At 43.8% G+C, this 25,758-nt stretch overlaps 1 protein-coding gene across 2 annotated transcripts in view; it reads right to left on the reverse strand.

Moving 5' to 3' along the window:
* Nucleotides 1–25,758, reverse strand: part of LOC139265691 (exocyst complex component 1-like) — a 222,386-nt gene that overhangs the window by 140,076 nt on the left and 56,552 nt on the right. For both annotated transcript variants that reach the window (XM_070882938.1, XM_070882937.1), the window contains exons 4-6: nucleotides 20,320–20,519; nucleotides 17,869–18,096; nucleotides 971–1,103 (exon numbers count right to left, since the gene is read on the reverse strand). In XM_070882938.1, the coding sequence (XP_070739039.1) occupies nucleotides 971–1,103; nucleotides 17,869–18,096; nucleotides 20,320–20,519 (561 nt within the window). The remainder of the gene's footprint in view (nucleotides 1–970; nucleotides 1,104–17,868; nucleotides 18,097–20,319; nucleotides 20,520–25,758) is intronic.

The following is a 25,758-nucleotide window of genomic DNA, read 5'->3' on the forward strand; positions in this document are numbered from 1 at the left end:
CAGTCTCAAAATAAGGAGTTGCCCATTTAGGACAGGGATGAGGAGAAATTTCTTCACTCAGAGGGTGATGAATCTTTGGAATTCTCTGCAGCAGAGGGTTGTGGATGTTCAGTCGTTGAGTATATTCAATGCAGAGATCAATAGATTTTTGAATATTAAGGTAATCAAGGGATATGGGGAAAGTGCAGTAAAGTGGAGTTGAGGTAGAAAATCTTATTGAATGGCGGAGCAGACTCGAGGGGCCGAATGGCCTACTTCTGCTCCTAATTCTTATGTTCTAAATGAGGGATTGAGGTCTGGACTTTACTGGCCTGTATTCAAAATTATTTTTAAATGAACAATGGAGGCTGCTGGAAGCTGAAACTAAGTGCCAATAGGTTATAAATCTATACATAGCCTTGGAAGTGTTAAGAGGTTGGCTGCCTCAATCAGGAAGTGAGCAATTTGTGTTCATTGAGATGAAGGCTCTTCGTGCCAAGGAATGGAACACTTTTTGTATCAGATACCTAGTGCCAACATTAAGTATTTCCAGGTCAGGTGCAAGATAAAGATACCACTTCTCCAGCAAGGTACCGAGGAAGAGGGAAGAGATAAGAACTTTCATTTATATCGCATCTTTCACAACCTCTGGACATTCCAAAGCACTTCACAGGATTTATTTTAAATCCAAGTCCCAGATCTGAAAGGCCAGTGACTGACTCACTGCATCTCCCAGTTCTCCCAAGCTGGTTTTAAAATATATGGGGTTAATTTTGAAAAGCAATTAGAGAGGTATGATAGTTTCTTACAATGTTTTAAAAGGTTATACAGCTATGAACAAAGTTGGAGAGCACAACCCTGACTTGAGAAGGTATCTGAATATTTGTAAATGGTAAAAAACTGGGTGAGTAGTATTAATAGTACTTAAGCATCTATTTGGGCAATAAGCTACATAAAGGAAAGCAACAGGAGAGAGAAAATATAATCATACCTGGGAATAACTTAACATCCATACAATTACTCAGAGCTTCAACAGCAGCAATGCAAGCCTGTAAGCTCACAGGTGTGGACAGATCACCACTTCTTAATGCATGTTCATGTTCTTTAGCAAGGTCCAGCTTGTGCTATCAGATTAACAATAATTATTATAAAGAACTAAGCAGGATCTTTACATTAAATACAGTAACATTAAAAAATCAATTTAAATACTATGAGAAATTAAAAACAATGATCAATTAATTTAGAGCAATGTAACAATATATCCTTAAGTCTTTGTCAAATATTAATTGAATAATTAACAAAAGAGGGGTAAGGAAGGATTGTGGTATCTCATGATACATCAGAGAACCAGGAAAAGCATCCCTGCTAGCAATCCTACAGGCATGGAGAACGTTTATGCTCTTCCTCCTCCTCTTAAATTGTGTTCCTTTAATATGCCTCAATAGTGTGTGGAGAATTTAGATTGAAATTTTTTTTAACCTAATTTGGTATGTATTTTCTTCATTCCTTGACTTAAAATATTATCCATACATAGGCTGGAATTTTCCTATCCTGGGCGGTCGCCGCGGCGGGTCGCAATCCCATTCTTGCTTCCATCCCGCTGTAGAAATCGACTTTGCGCTAATGACACCTATTAAACCCGGCCAGAGCATTACCCAACCCTATTAAATGGTGCGGGTCTGATGATGTCATCGATGACACGTTTTCAGCTGGGATATTTAAAGGAGCCATAGCCACATTGTATTTGAAGGTTCATCTAGATGTTTGCAGTCACTGCACTGGAGCTTTTGATGTTTCCAAGTGTTTGGAACAATGACTGCACAGAGGCAGAGGGCTGCACTCAGATTCTCCGATGATTCCCTCCATATGCTTATAGAGGGAGTCAGAGCATGCAAGGAAGTCCTCAGGAGACGAAAAGAGCCTGGCTCCAAATTTCAGAGGATGTGAACAGCAGGGATGGGGCCTGGAGGACCTGGGTGCAATGCCGGAAATGTTTCAATGATCTCATTAGATCAGGAAAGGTGAGTAGAAAGCCACACTCAATTTCATCCTGCTGTGCCTCTCATCACATCCCCATCACTCTGCCTTCCCAACCCTACTCCTGCACATCCTTAGTCACACCAACATACCTTGCATGTCCACCAATCTCTTCTCTCTATCTGCGTATCACATCCCCATCTTACTAGCCACATTTCACCCTCATTCTAATGCAATCACACCAACTAACATACAAGGAGGCCATTTGGCATTGCCACCCCACTCCATCGTAGTCTCCCTTATAGATCTAACCCATCCATTCCTTACACTCATTCCATCACTCTCACCCAACCTTCTCTTCGTTCCCTCCTTGCAGGAAAAGAGAGCTCACAATAAAAGGGGGAGGGAGAGAACTGGAGGCAGCCCTCCATCATTTTCTGCGATAGAAGTATTGAGAGTCGCCGAGCAGCCGGAGCTGGGAGATGGAGGAGGGGGGACATCTCAGCAACCTGGTGACAGAATTACAGATCATACAGCTGCATGGCATACAGCAATCATTTATATGGGAACTGATGTCAGCAGCCAGTGAATGTTCATCATATGCATAATGGTATTTGTACCCATTCTTCATGTGACATATCTAACTCATCTGTTCACCCTCCCACAGGTCTATCAAGAGCCCCTCGCACTGTCTAGAAGAGGAATCGACTCCTGAGAGGAGCCTCCAGCCTCTGAGGGCGCACTGTCACCAGTCATAAGCACACCCAGCACCAGCGCAGGGACGCACACCTCAGTGGGTCCCACATGAGATAGAGTAGTGTTGTCACCTGGTGTGACACATCTCACTAGTGAGCAAGAGCAGATGATGGAGACAGGGACAGCAGTGGAGAGTCTGGGCCAGAGGACGCAGGACGCTCTCACCTCAGATCAGCTGCGGGGGCCATCCAGAAAAAGAGCTATCCTGGAGGTGCAGGAAGTGGTGCAGGGGACTCCAACAGGTTTTGCAATTGCGGTGTCTGCAAATGTTCAGAGAATGGAGGAGTCCATCTCCAACATGAGCACATCCATATTGCAGGCGATGGCGACTGTAGGCTCTTCCATGGAAAGGATGGTACCTGCATGGAGCAGCAAATGCACCACTTACATGAGCACATGCTATCTATGGAGAATTATGGCAAATGATGGAGGGACATCTCCAGTTGTCTCCCTCTCATAGACCAAATCTTGAGGAAGGATGTTAGTGTGGATGCGCTCTCTAGCTCCTTGCTAGCAGGGAAGTGCAGGTGGGCCCATGAGAGGATGATGGTGAGAGGGGACATGGAAGTGTGGGCTCCTCTCAAAGCACTTACACTTCTCCCCAGTTGTCACACCCTCAGTCAGAGCCCCAGATGTCTCCTCGAACAGCGACAGCAGAGACTGCCCCTATTTTTGTTGTTGTACAGTCGCAGGAGGAACAGACTTTGGTGGAGCCATCACAGGGTCCAAAACCCAGAGAATGCCCGCCAAGAATGTCTAAGCAGTCGCAGTAAGGAAGTGAGCAGACTGCCTCTACCTCTGCTGAAGCCGCAAGGGTAGCACCTCGAGAAGCACAAGTAGATTCACAAGGGTAGTCACTTGGATGTTTTTATTCAATGTTAATGTCAAGTTTCCCTTAATGTGATCTCAACCATAATCTTTATTTTCACCACTTGGTCTTGGATGAATTTGCGTGCAGCTTTGCAAGTGGCTTAGTGAGTTGCAGTGAATGGTGAGACATAAAGTTACCTCCAGCAATGGTGGTCAGTGTGAAAGGAATGGCTTGGTCATTGTAGGGATACTTTATAGTGTTGCTATGGAGTGGTGCCAACCTGGCACTGCATGTGGCAGCCATATGGGTGTCCTGAGTAAAGTTAAGTCAGTCTAGCCATGAACTCGGGCAGCAATGTGCTCGGGTGTTGGTGGGATCTAGCCCGCAGGTTCCTCCAGCTCCTGCTCCTCTTCGTCTTCGTCTTCCAGCTGATGCTCCTCCTCCTCCTCCTCTTCTTCTGAAGAGGCTGTGCACTCAGTTCCTTGCTCCTCATGCAACAGTAATCCTCGCTGCTGTACTATTTCGTGCAGGACGCAGCAGACCACAATGATTCTGGAGACCTTAGCTAGAGCGTACTGAAGGGCTCCTCCAGATCTGTCAAGAGATCTGAAGTGCATTTTGCGCATGCCTATTATCTGCTCTATATTACATCTGGTGGAAATGTGGCTTTCATTATATATCTCCTCAGCTTCAGTACTTGGCCTCCTCAAGGGTATCATAAATCATGTCTTCAGTGGATAGCCCTTGTCTCCAAGCATACAGCCGGAAAGTCTGTTTGGAGGAGCGAAGAGCTGAGGGAGGGTGGACTGGTGAAGGACGAAAGAGTCATGGCAGCTGCCAGGGAATTTAACACGAACATGCATGATGATCTTCCTATGGTTGCAGACCAGCAGCACATTGAGGGAGTGGAAGCACTTGCAGTTGACAAAGACTGCTGGGCTTAATGGGGTGCCCTGATGGCCATATGTGCGCAGTCGATGATGCCCTGCACCCGTGGGAAGCCAGCCAGAGTGGCAAAGCCGAACGCCTGCTCAGTGACACTGGCTTAGTCAGTGGCAAAGTTGATATAATTTGCTGACTTGTCAATTAGGGCAGCAGTGACCTGTGTGTTGCATCTGTGGGCTGCTGACTGCGAGATGCCGCAAATGTCTGCTGCAGATCCTTGAAAGGAGCCTGAGGCAAAGAAGTTGAGGGTGCTGGTGACTTTGACAGCCACTGGTAAGGCATGTCCACCTGCTCCTCTGGGCTGCAGATCTTTCTCCAGCAATGTGTAAATGTCTGCGATGAGCTGGCGCAATAGCCTGAGCCTCCTTTGGCACTGCTGCTCAGTCATGTTGAAGAAGCTCATCCTCTGCCTGTATACCCTGCGTTGGGGGTGCCGCCTCCGTCATGGTGCAGCCCTGCGCTGATGCCCTCTTTCCTGTGCAACATCAGGTGGTTGAGGAGAAGGTTGGTGATGTGCCTGGTGCTGCTGGTGTTGGGGCTCATCGTGGTTCGATTCTGAGGACCAAGGCGAGACAGCGTAAACTGCACTCATGCTGATGGAATAGATGGCAGGTCAAGTAGTGATGAGAGAAGCAATCTGTCAATGATGTGATTGATAGAACCTATGAGGTGAGACTGGATGGTGACTTTGCTGGAAACACTTGCAACCTCTAAAAAGCACTTATTTACAAATGCTGATGGCAGATTGCCACCCCAGGGAGAGAGTCTGGAGGTTTTCTGATGAAATTTTGTAGGCCTTCGCTTTAGCGGTGGAGAAGGAGGGCGGTCCTGTACCCACCAACTGGCAGGAGGCCCTCGCTACAAATCTGCCGGATTATGTGGAGGGAGGTGGCACACCACATCACGGGCAGCAATGTGGTCCCCAGGACGCACACACAGTGCAGGAAGAAATTTATCGAGCTCACAGGTGGTCAGGGTGAATAAAGGCTTCAACAAATGATACCTATCACCATATGTACCACAAGCTTCACACAATGCTCAATGCATCACACCTCCAGCACTCACCCACCAACAGTCTCGAGCTGGCAATACTCTCACCCACATTTCACACTTTGCCATAGTTGAATAGCTGTCATTGTGTACAGACACAAGGATCATTAGTTATTAGAATTCAAGTGTGATGTTTATAGATCACAGAATCATAGAATGGTTATAGACAGAAGGAGGCAAACCGGCCCACAAAACCCGTGCTGATTCTCTGCAAGAGCACGTCAGCTAGAACCACTCCCCCGCAAATATTTTCCTTATTTCATTCCCTTTTGAAAGCCACAATTAAGTCTGTCTCCACCACCCTTTCAGGCAGTGCATTCCAGATCCTAACCACTCACTGCGTAAAAAAGGTTTTCCTCATGGCACCTTTGGTTCTTCTGCCAATCACCTTAAATTTGTGTCCTCTGGTTCTTGACCCTTCTGCCAAAGGGAACAGTTTCTCTCTATCCACTCTGTCTAGACCCCTCATGATTTTGAACACCTCTATCAAATCTCCTCTTAATCTTCTCTGCTCTGAGGAGAACAATCCCAGTTTATCTAGTCTATCCATGTAACTGGAGTTCCTCATCCCTGGAACTATTCTCGTAAATCTTTGCTGCACCCTTTCTAAGGCCTTCACATGCTCAGAATTGGACAAAATATTCCAGTTGAGGCCGAACCAGTGTTTTAAAAAGGTTCATCATAGAATTGTTACAGCATGGAAGGTGACCATTCGGCCCATTGAGCCCATGCCGACTTTCAACTAGTCCCATTACCCTGCCCTTTCCCCGGAGCCCTGCAATTTGTTTTCCTTCAGATATTTATCCAACTCCCTTTTGAATGATAAAATTGAGTCTGCCTCCCTCACCCTTTCTGGCTGTGCATTCCAGATCTTAACCATTCGCTGCGTAAAAAAGTTTTTTCTTACATCGCCTTTGGCTCTTTTGCCAATCACCTTAAATCTGTGTTCTCTGGTTCCTGACCCTTCTGCCAATGGGAACGGTTTCTGTCTAACTACTCTGTCGAGACCCCTCAGGATTTTGACCACCTCTATCAAATCTCCTCTCAATCTTCTCTGCTCCAAAGAGAACAACCCCAGCTTCTCCAGTCTATCAACATAACTGAAGTCCCTCATTCGAGGAATCAGTCTCGTAAATCTTTCCTGCACCTTCTCTGAGGCCTTCACATCCTTCCTAGAGTGTGGTGCCCAGAATTGGACACAGTATTCCAGTTGGGGCCGAACCGAACCAGTGTTTTATATAGGTTCATCATAATTTCCACGCTTTTCTACTCTATACCTCTATTTATGAAGCCCAGGATCCCGTAAGCCTTTTTAACTGCTTTCTCAACCTGCCCTGCCAACTTCAACGATTTATGCACACATACCCCCAGGTCTATCTGTTCGTGCAACCTCTTTAGAATTGTTCCATTTAGTTTATACCTGTATGTCCTCTCCTCATTCGTTGTACCAAAATGCATCACTTCACATTTTTCTGTGTTAAATTTCATCTGCCACGTGTCCACCCATTTCACCAGCCTGTCTATGTCTTCCTGAAGTCTATTACTCTCCTCCTATACTTCCAAGTTTTGTGTCATCTGCAAATTTTGAAATTGTGCCCTGTACACCCATGTCCAAGTCATTAATATACATTAAGAAAAGCAGTGGTCCTAGAACCGACCCCTGGGGAACACCACTGTATACCTTCCTCCAGCCTGAAAAACAACCGTTCACCATTACTCTGTTTCCTGTCATTGAACCAATTTCGTTCCCTGGCTGCCACTGTCCCTTTTTATTCCATGGGCTTCAACTTTGCTGGCAAGCCTATTATGTGGCACTTCATCAAACGCCTTTTGGAAGTCCATGTGCACCACGCCAACTACATTGACCTCACCAGCCCTTTCTGTTACCTCAACAAAAAACTCAATCAAGTTAGTTAATCATGATTTGCCTTTACGAAATCTGTGCTGGCTTTCCTTAATCAATCCACACTTGTCCAAGTGACTTTTTCCCTGATTATCGTTTCTAAAAGCTTCCCCACTACAGAGATTAAACTGACAGGCCTGTAGTTGCTGGGTTTATTCTTACATACTTCTCCAGTCCTCTGGCACCACCCCCGTATTCAAGGAGGATTGGATTATGGCCAGTACCTCCGCGATGTCCTCCTTAACTTGTTTCTGCATCCTAGGATGCATCCCATCCGGTCTTGGTGATTTATAAGTACAGATCTTCTGGTACCTCCTCTATCAATTTTTATATAATCCAGTATTTCCACTACCTCCTCTTTCACTATGACTTTGGCAACATCATCTTTTTTGGTGAAGGCAGATGCAAAGTACTCATTTAATACCTCAGCCTCCATGCCTAGGTCTCCTTTTTGGACCCTAATCGGCCCCATCCCTCTTCTTACTACCCGTTTACTATTTATATGCCTATAGAAGACTTTTGAATTCCCTTTTATGCCAATCTACTCTCTTTGCCCCTTTTATTTTCTTTTTCACCTCCCTTCTGAACTTTCGATATTCAGCCTGATTCCACTTGTATTCTCAACCTGACATCTGTCATACTCATTCTTTTTCTGTTTAAAAGATAAATTTATTAAGAGTGTCTGGAATATTTTGTGGTCTCTCTCGTTTAACCTTTGCACTCAGGAGGACGCTGTGATATGGCATGTGACAGGGATTGTATGATAAGAATGTGGTGAACTAAGGGATTTCTGGGGTTTCATTCATGCAAATCGGAGTATGATGAGCCGGTCACGGACAGTCTGTCCAGAAGGCCAACTGTCTCGCTGCCTTCGCCCTCCCTCCTGTTCTTCCTCCTCCTCCTGAGGTGGTCCCGCATGGGCTGCACCCTCATGATGGCCAAGTTGTGGAGCATGCAGCAAACCACCACGAAATGAGATACCCGCTCCAGCGAATACTGGAGAGCGTCTTCCGAGCAGTCAAGACAGTGGAACCATTGCTTCAGTTGGCCAATGGTCTGCTCGATGATGTTCCTGGTGGCAGCATAGCTCTCATTATATGAGTGTTGGGGCTGTGGAAGGGAGTCATGAGCTAGGTGGAGAGCGGATAGCCCTGGTCTCCAAGCAGCTACCGCTAGTTTTACGTGGTGGCTGGAAGAGTGCTGGATCACCGGTCTGATGCATGATGAAGGCATCGTGGCTGCTGCCAGGATAGCGGGCATTGACGTTGAGGATTCAGTGTGTGATTGCACACCATCTGCACATTAAGTGAGTGGCAGCCTTGGTGGTTATAGAACATCTCAGGATTGTTATGCGGTACCGGCAAAGCCACGTGGGTACAGTCGATGGCACCCTGCACCATCTGAAAGCCCGCTATCCTGGCAAAGCTACCTGCGCACTCGTCCTGCTTTTCTCTGATGATCAGGAAGCCAATGTAGTCCATTCACTTGCTGTAGAAAGCCTCAGTGACCTTCTAGATGCAGCGATGGATGGCAAACTGGGAGATGTTAGCTAATTCTCCTGCTGTAGACAGGAAGGATCCGCTGCCGAAGAAATTGAGGGCCACAATTATTTTGACTGCCATTGGGAGAGCCGTGGTCACCCTGGTCTGAGACTAGAGGTCTGGTTGCAGGTGACAGAGTTCTGTGACCACCTCCTTGGTAAAGCGAAGCCTCCTAATACTTAACTGAAGACAGGAGAAGTGATGTCAGAAGACCCTAGGAGGGCAAGGCCTCCTGTTAAGAGCCCCGATGGCCCTCCTCCTCCCTATGCATACATGTTCCTATCTTTCTTGCTGCCTCCGGTCCCTCCGCCATAGATCCTGGAGGTCAAGGTAGACTGCCAGTATAGGACTCCATTAATGTAACCAAGTGTAGCAGTTTGAATTGTTTTTTAAAAAAGAATAATTGGTAACCGATAGCTCTTTGTGTCATTGTTTTGCACTACTGTGAAAGCAAGTGGCTAAATCCAATGTTGGTGATTCGACATCCAGCGAGCATTACACACTCATTGACGTCACAATCTCCTTCTTTTAAATCTCCCTGCCACTAGTGTTCACCGGCAGCTTGGAAAATGGCCAGCGCCAATCGTACCACCACCAGCTGGCAGAAAGACACCGGCTGTCATCTTTTCGCCATTTTATGGCAGTAGCGGCCAGTGCTAATGCTTCCAATTTCTCCCCCATAGAAACTAGGGCCAGTTATAAGACAGCATGGAAGTTTCATAGAGGAAATTGCACACACTAGTTGTATGTTCTGGAACTCTAATAAGCTGCATCACAGAATACCACATTACATATAGTTTTTCTAATTCTATTTCTACATGTAAATAAGAACTTCCATTGTCATAGAAGGAAGAAGGTGAGGAAGAAAGAAATCATGTTTATCAGAACTTTACTCTATACACCTTCTTCTAATGAACTTCTCCTATTTTGCCATATGAAAGTCTTTTGGTAATAAATGCCCAATTTAATTGTGATCTCACTCAAAATACTTAATGCAATAATAAGGAAGGACATTGGTTTGGATGATGTGGAATCGGTATGGGTGGAGCGACGGAATACCAAAGGGCAGAAAACGCTAGTGGGAGTTGTGTACAGGCCACCAAACAGTAGTAGTGAGGTTGGGGACAGCATCAAACAATAAATAAGGGATGTGTGCAATAAAGGTACAGCAGTTATCATGGGCGACTTTAATTTACATATAGATTGGGATAACCAAACTGGTAGCAATGCGGTGGAGGAGGATTTCCTGGAGTGTATTAGGGATGGTTTTCTTGACCAATATGTCGAGGAACTAAGTAGAGAGCTGGCCATCCGAGACTGGGTGATGTGTAATGAGAAGGGACTAATTAGCAATCTTGTTGTGCGAGGCCCCTTGGGGAAGAGTGACCATAATATGGTAGAATTCTTTATTAAGATGGAGAGTGACACAGTTAAATCAGAAACTAGGGTCCTCAACTAAAGGAAAGCTAACTTCGACAGCATGAGGCATGAATTGGCTAGAATAGACTGGCAAATGATACTTAAAGGGTTGACGGTGGATAGGCAATGGCAAACATTTATAAATCACATGGATGAACTTCAACAATTGTACATCCCTGCCTGGAGTAAAAATAAAACAGGGAAGGTGGTTCAACCGTGGCTAACAAGGGAAATTAAGGATAGTGTTAGATCCAAGGAAGACTCATATAAATTGGCCAGAAAAAGCAGCAAACCAGAGGACTGGGAGAAATTTAGAATTCAGCAGAGGAGGACAAAGGGTTTAATTAAGAGGGGGAAAATAGAGTATGAGAGGAAGCTTGCCAGGAACATAAAAACTGACTGCAAAAGCTTCCACAGATATGTGAAGAGAAAAAGATTAGTGAAGACAAATGTAGGTCCCTTGCAGTCAGACTCAGGTGAATTTATAATGGAGAACAAATAAATGGCAGACCATTTGAACAAATACTTTGGTTCTCTCTTCATGAAGGAACACACAAATAACCTTCCGGATGTACTAGCGCACCGAGGGTCTCGTGAGGAGGAGGAATTGAAGGATATCCTAATTAGGCGGGAAATTGTGTTCAGGAAATTGATGGGATTGAAGGCCGATAAATTCACGGGGCCAGATTGTCTGCATCCCAGAGTACTTAAGGAAGTGGCCCTAGAAATAGTGGATGCATTGGTGATCATTTTACAACAGTCTACCGACTCTGGATCAGTTCCTATGGACTGGAGGGTAGCTAATGTAACACCACTTTTTAAAAAAGGAGGGAGAGAAAACAGGTAATTATAGACCGTAGCCTGACATCAGTAGTGGGGAAAATGTTAGAATCAATTATTAAGGATGAAATAGCAGCGCATTTGGAAAGTCAGCATGGATTTATGAAAGGGAAATCATTCTTGACAAATCATTCTTGACAAATCTTCTGGAAATTTTTGAGGATGTAACTAGTAGAGTGGCCAAGGGAGAACCAGTGGATGTGATGTATTTGGACTTTCAAAAGGCCTTTGACAAGGTCCCACATAAGAGATTGGTGCGCAAAATCAAAGCGCATGGTATTGGGGGTAATGTACTGGCGTGGGTAGAGAATTGGTTGGCAGACAGGATGCAGAGAGTCGGGATAAACGGGTCCTTTTCGGCAGTGACTAATGGAGTGCCGCAGGGCTAAGTGCTGGGACCCCAGCTCTTTACAATATACATCAATGATTTGGATGAAGGAATTGAGTGTAATATCTCCAAGTTTGCAGATGACACTAAACTGGGTAGCGGTGTGAGCTGTGAGGAGGATGCTAAGAAGCTGCAGGGTGACTTGGACAGGTTAGGTGAGTGGGCAAATGCATGGCAGATGCAGTATAATGTGGATAAATGTGAGGTTATCCACTTTGGTGGCAAAAACACGAAGGCAGAATATTATCTGAATGGCGGCAGATTGGAAAAGGGGAGATGCAAAGAAACCTGGGTGTCATGGTTCATCAGTCATTGAAAGTTGGCATGCAGGTACAGCAGGCGCTGAAGAAGGCAAATAGCATGTTGGCCTTCATAGCTATGGTATTTCAGTATAAGAATTAGGAACAGGAGTAGGCCATCTCGCCCCTGCTACACCATTCAACAAGATCATGTCTGATCTGGCCGTGGACTCAGCTCCACTTACCCGCCCGCTCCCCACAACCCTTAATTCCCTTATTGGTTAAAAATCTATCTATCTGTGATTTGAATACATTCAATGAGCTAGCCTTAACTGCTTCCTTGGGCAGAGAATTCCACAGATTCACAACCCTCTGGGAGAAGAAATTCCTTCTTAACTCAGTTTTAAATTGGCTCCCCCGTATTTTGAGGCTGTGCCCCCTAGTTCTCGTCTCCCCGACCAGTGGAAACAACCTCTCTGCCTCTATCTTGTCTATCCCTTTCATTATTTTAAATGTTTCGATAAGATCACTCCTCATCTTTCTGAACTCCAACGAGTAAAGACACAGTCTACTCAAGCTATCATCATAAGGTAACCCCCTCATCTCCGGAATCAGCCTAGTGAATCGTCTCTGTACCCCCTCCAAAGCTAGTATATCCTTCCTTAAGTAAGGTGACCAAAACTGCATGCAGTACTCCAGGTGCAGCCTCACCAATACCCTGTACAGTTGCAGCAGGACCTCCCTGCTTTTGTATTCCATCCCTCTCGCAATGAAGGCCAACATTTCATTCGCCTTCCTGATTACCTGATGCACCTGCAAACTAACTTTTTGGGATTCATGCACAAGGAGGCACGGCCAAGGGTGCCATCAGCCGGTCCAGGCAGCGGGCGGTCGAGGGGGTCGTTCAACCTGACTGCCTGCCTCTCTTCCGCTCTTACATCCGGTCCAGGGTGTCCTTGGAGATGGAGCACGCGGTGTCCACCGGTACGCTCGCGGCCTTCCGCGAGAGGTGGGCACCGGAGGGACTGGAGTGCATCATCACGCCCAGCAACCAAATCTTAATTTGATTTTACGTTTTAAAGTTTAATTTGTTTTAATTGCCGTTGCTTTTAGTGTCCCCCTCCCCTTTTATAGGGGGCACTGGGAAAATTTGATTTTAGCGCCCCAAAAAAAAAAAAAAATAAATAATTAAAAAAAAAAAAGGGGCCTTGTAAATGTCTGCTGTGTCACCCAGGTCGGGTGGCATGGTCTTAATGTTTTATGTTTTGCAGGTAAACTCAAAAGAGTTTCATGCACAAGGAGGCACGGCCAAGGGTGCCATCAGCCGGTCCAGGCAGCGGGCGGTCGAGGGGGTCGTTCAACCTGACTGCCTGCCTCTCTTCCGCTCTTACATCCGGTCCAGGGTGTCCTTGGAGATGGAGCACGCGGTGTCCACCGGCACGCTCGCGGCCTTCCGCGAGAGGTGGGCACCGGAGGGACTGGAGTGCATCATCACGCCCGGCAACCAAATTTTAATTTGATTTTACGTTTTAAAGTTTAATTTGTTTTCATTGCCGGTGCTTTTAGTGTCCCCCTCCCCTTTTATAGGGGGCACTGGGAAAATTTGATTTTAGCGCCCCAAAAAAAAAACCAAAAAAAATAATTAAAAAAAAAAGGGGCCTTGAAAATGTCTGCTGTGTTACCCAGGTCGGGTGGCATGGTCTTAATGTTTTATGTTTTGCAGGTAAACTCAAAAGAGTTTCATGCACAAGGAGGCACGGCCAAGGGTGCCATCAGCCGGTCCAGGCAGCGGGCGGTCGAGGGGGTCGTTCAACCTGACTGCCTGCCTCTCTTCCGCTCTTACATCCGGTCCAGGGTGTCCTTGGAGATGGAGCACGCGGTGTCCACCGGTACGCTCGCGGCCTTCCGCGAGAGGTGGGCACCGGAGGGACTGGAGTGCATCATCACGCCCGGCAACCAAATTTTAATTTGATTTTACGTTTTAAAGTTTAATTTGTTTTAATTGCCGGTGCTTTTAGTGTCCCCCTCTCCTTTTATAGGGGGCACTGGAAAAAGGAAAAATTTGATTTTAGTGCCCAAAAAAAAACCACAAAAAAACCCCAAAAAAAACCAAAAAAAGGGCCTTGTAAATGTCTTGTGTGTGTCATCCAGGTCGGGTGGCACGGATACATGTTTTATGTTTTGCAGGTTAACTCAAAAGAGTTTCATGCACAAGGATCCCAGGTCCCTCTGCACCGCAGCATGTTGTAATTTCTTCCCATTCAAATAATATTCCCTTTTAATGTTTTTTTTCCAAGGTGGATGACCTCACATTTTCCGACATTGTATTCCATTTGCCAAACCTTAGCCCATTCGTTTAACCTATCTAAATCTCTTTGCAGCCTCTGTGTCCTCTACACAACCCGCTTTCCCACTAATCTTTGTGTCATCTGCAAATTTTGTTACACTACACTCTGTCCCCTCTTCCAGGTCATCTATGTATATTGTAAACAGTTGTGGTCCTAGCACCGATCCTTGCGGCACACCACTAACCACCGATTTCCAACCTGAAAAGGACCCATTTATCCCGACTCTCTGCTTTCTGTTAGCCAGCCAATTATCTATCCATGCTAATACATTTCCTCTGACTCCACGTACCTTTATCTTCTGCAGTAACCTTTTGTGTGGCACCTTATCGAATGCCTTTTGGAAATCGAAATACACTACATCCATCAGTACACCTCTATCCACCATGCTCGTTATATCCTCAAAGAATTTCAGTAAATTAGTTACACATGATTTCCCCTTCATGAATCCATGTTGCGTCTGCTTGATTGCACTATTCCTATCTAGATGTCCCGCTATTTCTTCCTTAATGATAGCTTCAAGCATTTTCCCCACTATAGATGTTAAACTAATCGGCCTATAGTTAACTGCCTTTTGTCTGCCCCTTTTTTTTTTTAAACAGAGGTGTTACACTAGCTGCTTTCCAATCCGATGGTACCTCCCCAGAGTCCAGAGAATTTTCGTAGATTATAGCAAATGCATCTGCTATAACTTCCGCCATCTCTTTTAATACCCTGGGATGCATTTCATCAGGACCAGGGGACTTGTCTACCTTGAGTCCCATTAGCCTGTCCAGCACTACCCTGCCCCTAGTGATAGTGATTGTCTCAAGGTCCTCCCTTCCCACATTCCCGTGAGCAGCAATTTTTGGCATTTTTTTTGTGTCTTCCACTGTGAAGACCGAAGCAAAATAATTGTTTAAGGTCTCAGCCATTTTCACATTTCCCATTATTAAATCCCCCTTCTCATCTTCTAAGGGACCAACATTTACTTTAGTCACTCTTTTCCATTTTATATCATCGGTAAAACCTTTTACTATCTGTTTTTATGTTTTGCGCAAGTTTACTTTCGTAATCTATCTTTCCTTTCTTTATTGCTTTCTTAGTCATTCTTTGCTGTCATTTAAAATTTTCCCAATCTTCTAGTTTCCCACTAACCTTGGCCACCTTATATGCATTGGTTTTTAATTTGATACTCTCCTTTATTTCCTTGGTTATCCATGGCTGGTTATCCCTTCTCTTACCGCCCTTCTTTTTCACTGGAATATATTTTTGTTCAGCACCATGAAAGAGCTCCTTAAAAGTCCTCCACTGTTCCTCAATTGTGCCACCGTTTAGTCTGTGTTCCCAGTCTACTTTAGCCAATTCTGCCCTAATCCCATTGTAGTCCCCTTTGTTTAAGCATAGTACGCTCGTTTGAGACACTACTTCCTCACCCTCAATATGTGTTACAAATTCAACCATACTGTGATCACTCATTCCGAGAAGATCTTTTACTTGGAGATCGTTTATTATTCCTGTCTCATTACACAGGACAAGATCTGAGATAGTTTGCTCCCTTGTAGGTTCTGTAACATACTGTTCTAAGAAACAATCTTGTATGCATTCTATGAATTCCTCCTCAAGGCTACCCCGTGCGATTTGATTTCACCAATCGATATGTAGGTTAAAATCCCCATGATTACTGCCATTCCTTTTTCACATGCCTCCATTATTCCCGATTAGTGTCCGCCCCACCATGAAGTTATTATTTGGGGGCCTATAAACTACGCCCACCAGTGACTTTTTCCCCTTACTATCTCTAATCTCCACCCACAATGATTCAACATTTTGTTCATTAGAGCCAATATCGTCTCTCACAACTGCCCTGATATCATCCTTTATTAACAGAGCTACCCCACTTCCTTTCCCTTCTTGTCTATCTTTCCGAATTGTCAGATACCCCTGTATGTTTAATTCCCAGTCTTGGCCACCTTGCAACCACGTTTCAGTAATGGCCACCAAACCATACCCATTTGTAATGATTTGTGCCTTCAACTCATTTACTTTGTTTCGAATGCTGCGTGTGTTTAGGTAAAGTGTTTTAAATACTAGTTTTTAAACCATGATTTTTAGTTTTGACCCCTCCTGCAGCCCTTTTATATTTATACATATTGTCCCTTCCTATCACCTTGTGGTTTACACTTACCCCAGTGCTACTCTGCTCTGTTGCCTCCTGCCTTTTGCATTCTTTCTTGGGGTTCTGTTCATCTGAGCTCTCACCCACTCTAACTAGCTCAGAACCCTCTCCTGGGTTCCCATCCCCCAGCCAAGCTAATTTAATATATAACTATATAAAGTATAGGAGCAGGGAGGTCTTACTGCAATTGTACGGTGCCTTGGTGAGGCCTCACCTAGAATATTGTGTTCAGTTTTGGTCTCCTAATCTGAGGAAGGACGTTCTTGCTATTGAGCGAGTGCAGCGAAGGTTCACCAGACTGGCATATGAGGAGAGACTGGATCACCTGGGTCTTTATACACTGGAGTTTAGAAGGAGTAGAAGGAATCTCATAGAAACGTTTAAGATTCTGACGGGACGGGACAGGTTAGATGCGGGAAGAATGTTCCCAATGTTGGGGAAGTCCAGAATCAGGGGACACAGTCTTAGGATAAGAGGTAGGCCATTTAGGACTGAGATGAGGAGAAACTTCTTCACTCAGAGTTCTTAATCTGTGGAATTCCCTGCCGCAGAGAGTTGTTGATGTCAGTTCATTTGATGTATTCAAGAGGGAGTTAGATATGACCCTTACGGCTAAAGGGATCAAGGGGTATGGAGAGAAAGCGGTAAAGTGGTACTGAGGTGAATGATCAGCCATGATTTTATTAAATGATGGTGCAGGCTCGAATGGCCTACTCCTGCACCTATTTTCTATGTTCCTATGTTCCTATGTACCTAAAAAGCAATTTCCCATCACTGCAAAAGTCTTTGAGGATTACTTTCATTCAATCAGCACAGAGCAACATAGGAATTTTGTCAAATTGCAGCCTTTTGGGCCTACCCATTATCCTTAAGAATTATTATTTTTAAAAGTATGAGCTAACAGGTCTGAACATTTCTTCGTGGTTATTAGCAGCTACTTATAATCAAGAAGGAACTGGTCTGCTAATTCCTATACTCTCTTTATCTACATTGTTTTGACTATACACATTCAAAAGAGAAATTTTGAGAGGTCCTCTGTTCATCCAATTGACAGTTCTACCAAGAAACGGGTCACCAAGAAAGTTTAAACAACATTCCCATGTAAAATATTTTGATAGTGGAGAAGAACTAATTATTTTAACCTACTCTTTGACAAAACAATGCATGGGAAGGGGATACTTCAATGAAGGGAATAAACAATTCAGAAGTAGGATAATTAAATACAAAAATGAATAATCTGGTCTTTCATTTCACACAGGGTCACTATTTGTCCTTTGTGATAGAGCAATGGCTCCTGTCCTATTACATTCTGACAACACTTTTTGAAGACTCTAAGCCACTTATTGGTCATTAATACACATACATACACCCATAACGCAGGTCAATAATTTACGGCTGCAGTGGGAGGATGGGGAATATGGACACACACATATATACAGACATGTCAAGTAACTTTTAAATTACCAAGTCACTTAGTCATTACCACCCCACCACCTTTAACCTGACAGCTTACTTACCACGATAAAAATTACTTCCTCTAAAAGTTTTTGTTGATTACAATCAATGACTTGTAACTGGTAATTGCTTTGGTGAATATGATCCATCTGTTCTTTAACACTCTGCAGCAGTTCTTCGTAGGTTTGAAGGGTCTCCTCAATGCTTTTCACTTCAATGAGACCCACATCAATCAGTTCCATCATTTCAGTTACTTGCTTCTCAGACACAATGATTGATCGTATGTTTGCCTCAAGGAGAAACACAATGCAATCACTAGTACCTACAACAACAACTTGTATTTATATAGTGCCTTTAACGTAGTAAAACGTCCCAAGACACTTCACAGGAGTATTATAAGACAAACGATTTGACCTACACAACTTTAATGTGTAGTATGACTAGAAACTATACACACACACACATATTACATTAAAAAATGTTGAATTATTCTTTGTTCCATGAATTATATTTTTTTGTGATAAAACAAAAGAAAATGTTTATGTTTTACTGAAAAGCAATAATGGATTCACATGTCTTCTCTAGTTCATAGTGAATAATTGTTGACCTTTAGCTGCAGCATTAAATTCTTTTTCTCTTACTGAACATCTACATCTTCAATGATCATGGGTCAGATTTTAAAATTGAGTAAAATATTGCTAGAAATTCACAGGAATTATCAAATTAAGTTATTTGAGTTCACATTGAACACCTCTCTTATTTTAATGGAGCTTCAAGTTGAGACGATTTTTAAAAAAATCTACATGATATATATGATGGATTATATATAAATCTTTTTTTATATGAGTTACATTTACTTACTGTGCAACAGTACATAGCTAATTTTTAAATTTATATTTAATCCATTCTGGGCTTGCTCCTTCACTGACAACCAATGCTTCAAATGCAAGTGTGTGCAAATATTTCCTTTGCAATACAGTAATGCCAAAACATTTAACATTGCAAGTTTCTGTACTGGGTATTCTGCCTAGCATCTTGGCTAACATTGCTAAGCAGTTATAGTAAGTTGAGTTCTGGTGTTTGAATTTGGAATGTCAACTCTATAAACTTGACTACAATTTGAACTCTGATGTTGCCTTCAAAATTACTAGTTGTGAAACATTTTCACAACACAGGATTCAATATATTTTATTTTTTATATAATGTTGTTCTTTCTCTTCCATACCAGAATAAGCAGTATTAGGCCATTTAGATACTTACAGGCCTTCAGTAACTAAAGTACTAGAACAGTCTGTATTGTAAAAACTCCAAATATTTCGGGATGAAGTCTATTTTTGTAATATCATCACAGTACCTGTACTAAAATGATTCTGATTTATAGTGGACCACCCAAAAATTCCATTAAAAAAAAATTAATTCATGGGATATGGGCGTCGCTGGCAAGGCTAGCACTTATTTCACATCCAATAATTGCCCTTGAGAAGGTGGTGGTGAACTGCCTTCTTGAACCCCTGCAGTCTGTGTGGTGAAGGTACTCCCACAGTGCTGTTGATTAGGGAGTTCCAGGATTGTGACCCAGCGACGATGAAGGAACGGCAATATATTTCCAACTCTGTCACTTGGAGATGGGTGGTGTTCCCACGATACATCAACATTCTTAATTGAGAAATATACAATATTCTAATTGTAACAATGTATTTTGTCTTGTTACAAAGCATGTTTAGTTAACACAAACGGATAATCGTATTCCTTTAGGAATGAGGTTGCTTTCTATGCAATTTTCTGTACCTACATTTAAACTTAATTACATGGCACTTTAAACCCATCCTAAGTACCAACATAATCATGCCTTTAGCACATTATGCAGTCAGTATATTACATTAACCTACAATTTACTGCTGGTAATATCAGTGGATAAATGGTTAATATGTTCAGATCATATTTTCTGTCCACTGTGCTATTGGGGGGATCATAACGCATTTAAAATAAAATAAGTTATTGTTCGTTTTAAAATAGCAAACTAAGGGATGTCATACAAACCAATTAAACATTTGCTCATTATCAGTAACTAATTTCCAGGATCATATGTCCACATCTTACTTTTGACCATGTATTGAGGAATTATTGAAAGTATTGTAGAATTATTGAAAGTAGCAGTTATTTGTGAGTGTTTTGTGCACCAAATAACAAAGTGTACACAAGTTTCAACCATTTGTTAATCTTAAATGGCATCCACTAAAACAATGCTGCTCTACCTCACCTATATTACACAGAATATAAAAATAAAACCTGCATTTAACAATGCTATAAACAAATGTCAGTCAATGAAAACAGTCAAGTAATAATTAAATTACTAAACTACACAAAGACACAATCGATTTACTAATAAATAAACTGCGTCCATTCCTTTTGGGAGATCCAATTGTTTCAGAAAACCAAATGACCGTTGAATCGGAGTGGAACATTTGGCAACTACATTTGAGATTTTGGACTACAAGTTTTTAAATAATTACCTCATCTAAAACGTGGAGATCTTTGCACATTTTCTCTGCAAAAGCTTCTGAGTTGGAAATAGACTGATCAAACTGTTCCATTAATTTCTCAATGTCAAATGCCTCTTTTGATGTCAGTTCTTGATAAACACCGATCTCTTCTTCCTCCTCCTCTTCAATTGGCTCACTTGCTCGCTGTTCCACTGGAGGACGTAGGCTTTCTGGAATGCAATAATAATTTTATATCTACCAGTTATGTTATGAAGCCAAAATTGTTATCATTCGATCCCAATCTTATTAGTTGATGCAAATCCACATTGTAAATGTTAACTGAACAGATTGAAGATGTGCAGGTGAAACCGAAAGCAAAAGCTCACCAACAGAAAATCAAAGACTGTAACAATAAAAATAGCTGAGTGGGTTACAGGATTATAACTCATGATTACTGCAATCCACTAGAGCTTTAAATGTGTTGTTTAAAATGACATCAAAACTAATGATGACAGGGAATGATGGAATATGTATTTGCCATTCATCTCCTCAGAATATCCCAAAGTGCTTCACAGCCAATGAAGTACATTTGAAGTGTAATCACTGTTGTATTGTAGGCAAACACACTTTATCCATTTCTTGATTCATTTATTATATAGAAATAAGAGTAGGATATTCAATGTGCAAACAGTACTGTAGATTTTAATTTACAGACTGCAAAGCAAATTTGACAGTGAATGCAGCAAACATCCAGAGGAATAAATTTGGAAGAATCACCTTTAGTGTGATCTCTCCACCAAATGTAGATTCTAGGTTACATAGAAACATAGGGCTCAAACTTTAGACTCCTGCTGGAACGGTGCACATCGGAAAGGCCCGCCTAATTTGTGGAACAGAAAGTGCTCCGAATACTTACCTCACGATTCTTGGATATATGTCGGTGCCGCGCAGCAGGAGCTGCTGGGGGCAGGGCAAAAGCATTGCGAGGAAGAACTGCCAGCAGGGGGGGCGGGGTTAGGGCCCAGCATCATTTTTAGTGTCGGCAGCGTTGCGCATGCACGTTGGAGCGTGCGCGCATGCTCAGTGGCACCGATACATTGGCAGCCATCTTTAAAGGTACATGAAGAAGAGTGATTTTTGCTTTTGTAGAACTATGCAAAGGCTTCTGATTGATTTTTTGTGCCTAAAGGAGTGCTTTTAGCAGTACTGTGGAAGAAATCACCTGCTGGAAGCGGTGAGTGCTGTTTGTTGCTGCTAAACTTCCAGAACAAGTGCTGCATAGGTGTATGCAAAATAAGGACTGTGTGTTTTGAAAAATCAGAGTGTCAATTCAATACAGCAGTGGAACAACGTCCACCAAGAACAAAGAATTTCTTGCATGAGGAAGTGGAGACATTAGTTAATGTAATTGAGCAGAGATGGCAGGAGCTGGATACCAGCAACAGAGGTCGCACAAAAGTGCCACCCAAAGAAATGAAGAAACGCTGGAACCAAGTTGCAGAAGATTACTGCGCAGTGGTGCATACCAGGAGATCTGGAAGCCAGTGTAACAAGAAATGTTATAGTTACGACACCTTGTAACATAGAAACATAGAAAATAGGTGCAGGAATAGGCTATTCAGCCCTTCGAGCCTGCACCACCATTCAATATGATCATGCAACTTCAGTACCCCATTCCTGCTTTCTCTCCATACCCTTTGATCCCTTTAGCTGTAAGGGCCTCATCTAACTCTCTTTTCAATATATCTAACGAACTGGCCTCAACAACTTTCTGTGGTACAGAATTCCACAGGTTCACAATTCTCTGAGTGAAGAAGTTTCTCCTCATCTCGGTCCTAAATGCTTACCCCTTATTCTTAGACTGTGACCCCTGGTTCTGGACTGCCCCAACAATGGGAACATTCTTCCTGCATCTAACCTGTCCAATCCCATCAGAATTTTATATGTTTCTATGAGATCCCCTCTCATCCTTCTAAATCCAGTGAATATAAGCCTAGTCGATCCAGTCTTTCTTCATATCAGTCCTGCCATCCCGAGAATCAGTCTGGTGAACCTTCGCTGCACTCCCTCAATAGCAAGTATGTCCTTCCTCAGATTAGGAGACCAAAACTGTACACAATATTCAAGGTGTGGCCTCACCAAGGCCCTGTACAACTGCAGTAAGACCTCCCTGCTCCTATATTCAAATCCTCTCGCGATGAAGGCCAAAATGCCATTTGCCTTCTTCACTGCCTGCTGTACCTGCATGCCAACTTTCAATGACTGATGTACCATGACACCCAGGTCTCGTTGCACCTGCCCTTTTCCTAATCTGTCACCATTCAGATAATATTCTGCCTCCCTGTTTTTGCCACCAAAGTGGATAACCTCACATTTATCCACATTATACTGCATCTGCCATGCATTTGCTCATTCACCTAACCTGTCCAAGTCACCCTGCAGCCTCTTAGCATCCTCCTCACAGCTCGCCCTGCCACCCAGTTTAGCGTTGTTGTAGGCATTAGGCACCTGCTGAATATATCAAAACACTAGGCATTAGGCACCTGCTGAATATAAACTCATAAGTTTAAAGAGGCCACACATAAAATGGCTGCCCAGGCATGATGGGAAATCAGGTAGTCAAGCTGTGAACTATTGACTGAGGCTGACCGAGCAATAACCCTGTGAGGCCCACTGCCAGGAATGCCTTGGATACAAGATATCTATAACAAACCATTATAACTCCACACAGCAGAGCCCCGAGAAATAGAGATAAGGGGAGCCTACATCACATAACGAGGGCATGAATCGGCCCGAGCTGACAAGAACCGAATATGTAACTCTAATAAAGGAGGCTGCCCAAAGACAGCACCTAAGATAAAGGGGCCTGGACAATGTTACAAGATACATGAGTAATTCCTAGCAACATACCCCTTAGCAACACATCTCTTGGCAACACATGAGCCACTTTACGTTTAGAGACTAACTCTATCTATTGGTCTAATTGAATCTATAATCAGTATGATTGGATAGTATCCAGCCGAAATGGGCTGATGTAACTGTAGTAAAGAACTATTGTAAAACATATAAATATCGATGAGTTTCTTTGTTCGTCGGAGAGAAGCCTGGATCCAGTCCTGTGACTTCCTCCCCGCTGGCGTCAATAAAGGCCGCACTGGCATTGGAACCGACTCTGAGTGTTGAGTGATTCTTCTGATAAACACTAACACTAACAGCGTCATCTGCAAATTTGGAGATATTACATTCAATTCCTTCATCCAAATCATTTGTGTATATTGTAAATAGCTGGGGGCCCAGCACTTAACCTTGCGGTGCCCCACTAGTCACTGCCTGCCATTCTGAAAAGGACCCATTTATTCTTACTCTTTGCTTCCTGTCTGCCAACCAGTTCTCTATCCATGTTAATACATTACCCCCAATACCATGTGCTTTAATTTTGTACATTGCTTCCTGCTCTCAAATACTGTGCAAATCCTATTGTGCTAGCTTACTATCTATCGCTACTCGTGTGCTAATCTCTGAATTGGTGTGTCAAAAGAGAGTGTTTGATCACAATGGTTCCCCCCCCGCAAGGCTTCTGCTTCATCTTCCCAATGATGAGAATATATGGAGGCAACAGTTAACCAAGGTGGCACACAGTCTACATGCAGGAGAGTGAGAGGAAAGAGAGATTGCTGTAATAAAGGCAGACACACTGCTGGGGTATGCACCAGCCTCGCCATCGCCAATGCTTCTGGTTGTTCCTTGCCCCAAGATCTGCATTGCTTCCTCCTCCATCTGAGTGAGGGGGTCATTGGAGACAGGTCTTCTACCCTCCAATTCCCCACCTCCCAGCCAGTTCAGGTTTTCACCCCTTCTCTCTCTTGTTGTGGGTGATCAATGGAGCAATGGGTGGCCTTTACAAAGGAGATGGTTCATGCACAGTCTAGGTACATTCCCACAAGGGGGAAAGGGAGGGCAACCAAAGCCAGAGCTCCCTGAATAATGAAGGAGTTAGAGAGTAAGATGAGGCAGAAAAAGGGGGTGTATACAGATGTTAGCTTCATGATACAAATGGGAATCAGGCTAAATATAAAAAGTACAGAGGAGAAGTGAAAAGGGGCAAAGACACAGTACAAGAATAGATTGGCGGCTCACATAAAAAGGGAATCCATAAGCATATTAACAATAAAAGAGGAGCGGTGGAGCTGATTAGGGACCAAATGAAGAACTATTGGTGGAGGGATGTCTGAGGTACTGAATGGGTACTTTGTGTTTACCAAGGAAGAGGACTTTGCCGAAGCTATGGTAAAAGAGGAGGTTGCTGGGATACTAGGATAAAAATAGATAAAGAGGAGGTACTAGAAAGGCTGGCATTATTTAAAGTGGATAAGTCATCCGGTCCAGATTGCTAAGGATGCAAAGGTAGAAATTGCAGAGGTGCTGTCTGCAATCTTCCAATCCTCCTTAGATATAGTGGTGGTGACAAAGGACTGGAAGATTGCAAATGTTAGACCCTTGTTCAAAAAATGGAGAAGGATAAACCCGGCAATTACAGGGTAGTCCATTTAACGTGGGGAAGCTTTTAGAAACAATAATCCGGGAGAAAATTAACAGCCATTTGGATAAGCATGGACTAATAAAGGAGAGCTAGCACAAATTTGATAAGGGCAAATCGTGTTTGACTAACTTGATTGAGTTTTTGTTGAGGTAACAGCGAAGGTGGATGAGGGGTAGTGCAGTTGATGTTGTGTATATGGACTTTCAAAAGGCATTTGATAAAGTACCACATATTAGGCTCGTTAGCAAAATTGAAGCCTTGAGATAAAAGGGGCAGTAGCAGCATGGATACAAATTTGGCTAAGGGATAGAAAACAGAGTTGTGGTGAATAGCTGCTTTTCGGACTAGAAGGAGGTTATAGTGTGGCATTCCCCAAGAATCAGTATTACGACCACTGCTGTTTTTGATATACATTATTTACCTGGACTTGGAGGTATAGGACACAATTTCAAAATTTGCAGATGACACAGAACTTCAAAGTGTAGTAAGCAGTGAGAAAGATAGTAATAGATTTGTGCAGTAGCTCCAGGCGCCCAAAAACTGTGGGAGGGGCCCGAAGCACGCAGCCCCTAGCCCTGGCCGAATAGCCTCACTGGGGCTGCGAGAATAAGGCTCCTACCACCCGACCCGACCCAACCGGACCGGACCTCCGCTCCCCCCCGGCGACCGGACCTCCGCCCCCGCCCCGGACCTCCGCGACTCTCTTCCCCACCCCCGGACCTCCGCGACTCTCTTCCCCATCCCCGGACCTCCGCGACACTCCCCCCCCACCCCCTCTCTCTCTTCCCCCTCCCCCCCCCCCTCTACCCCCCTCCCCCACCCCCTCCCCCCTCCCCGGCGACCGGACCTCTGCTCCCCCCCCGGACCTCCGCGACTCTCTTCCCCACCCCCGGACCTCCGCGATACTCCCCCCCCACCCCCTCTCTCTC

The sequence above is a fragment of the Pristiophorus japonicus genome, chromosome 6 (genome assembly GCF_044704955.1).
Source record: "Pristiophorus japonicus isolate sPriJap1 chromosome 6, sPriJap1.hap1, whole genome shotgun sequence".
In the NCBI taxonomy this organism is placed as follows: domain Eukaryota; kingdom Metazoa; phylum Chordata; class Chondrichthyes; family Pristiophoridae; genus Pristiophorus; species Pristiophorus japonicus.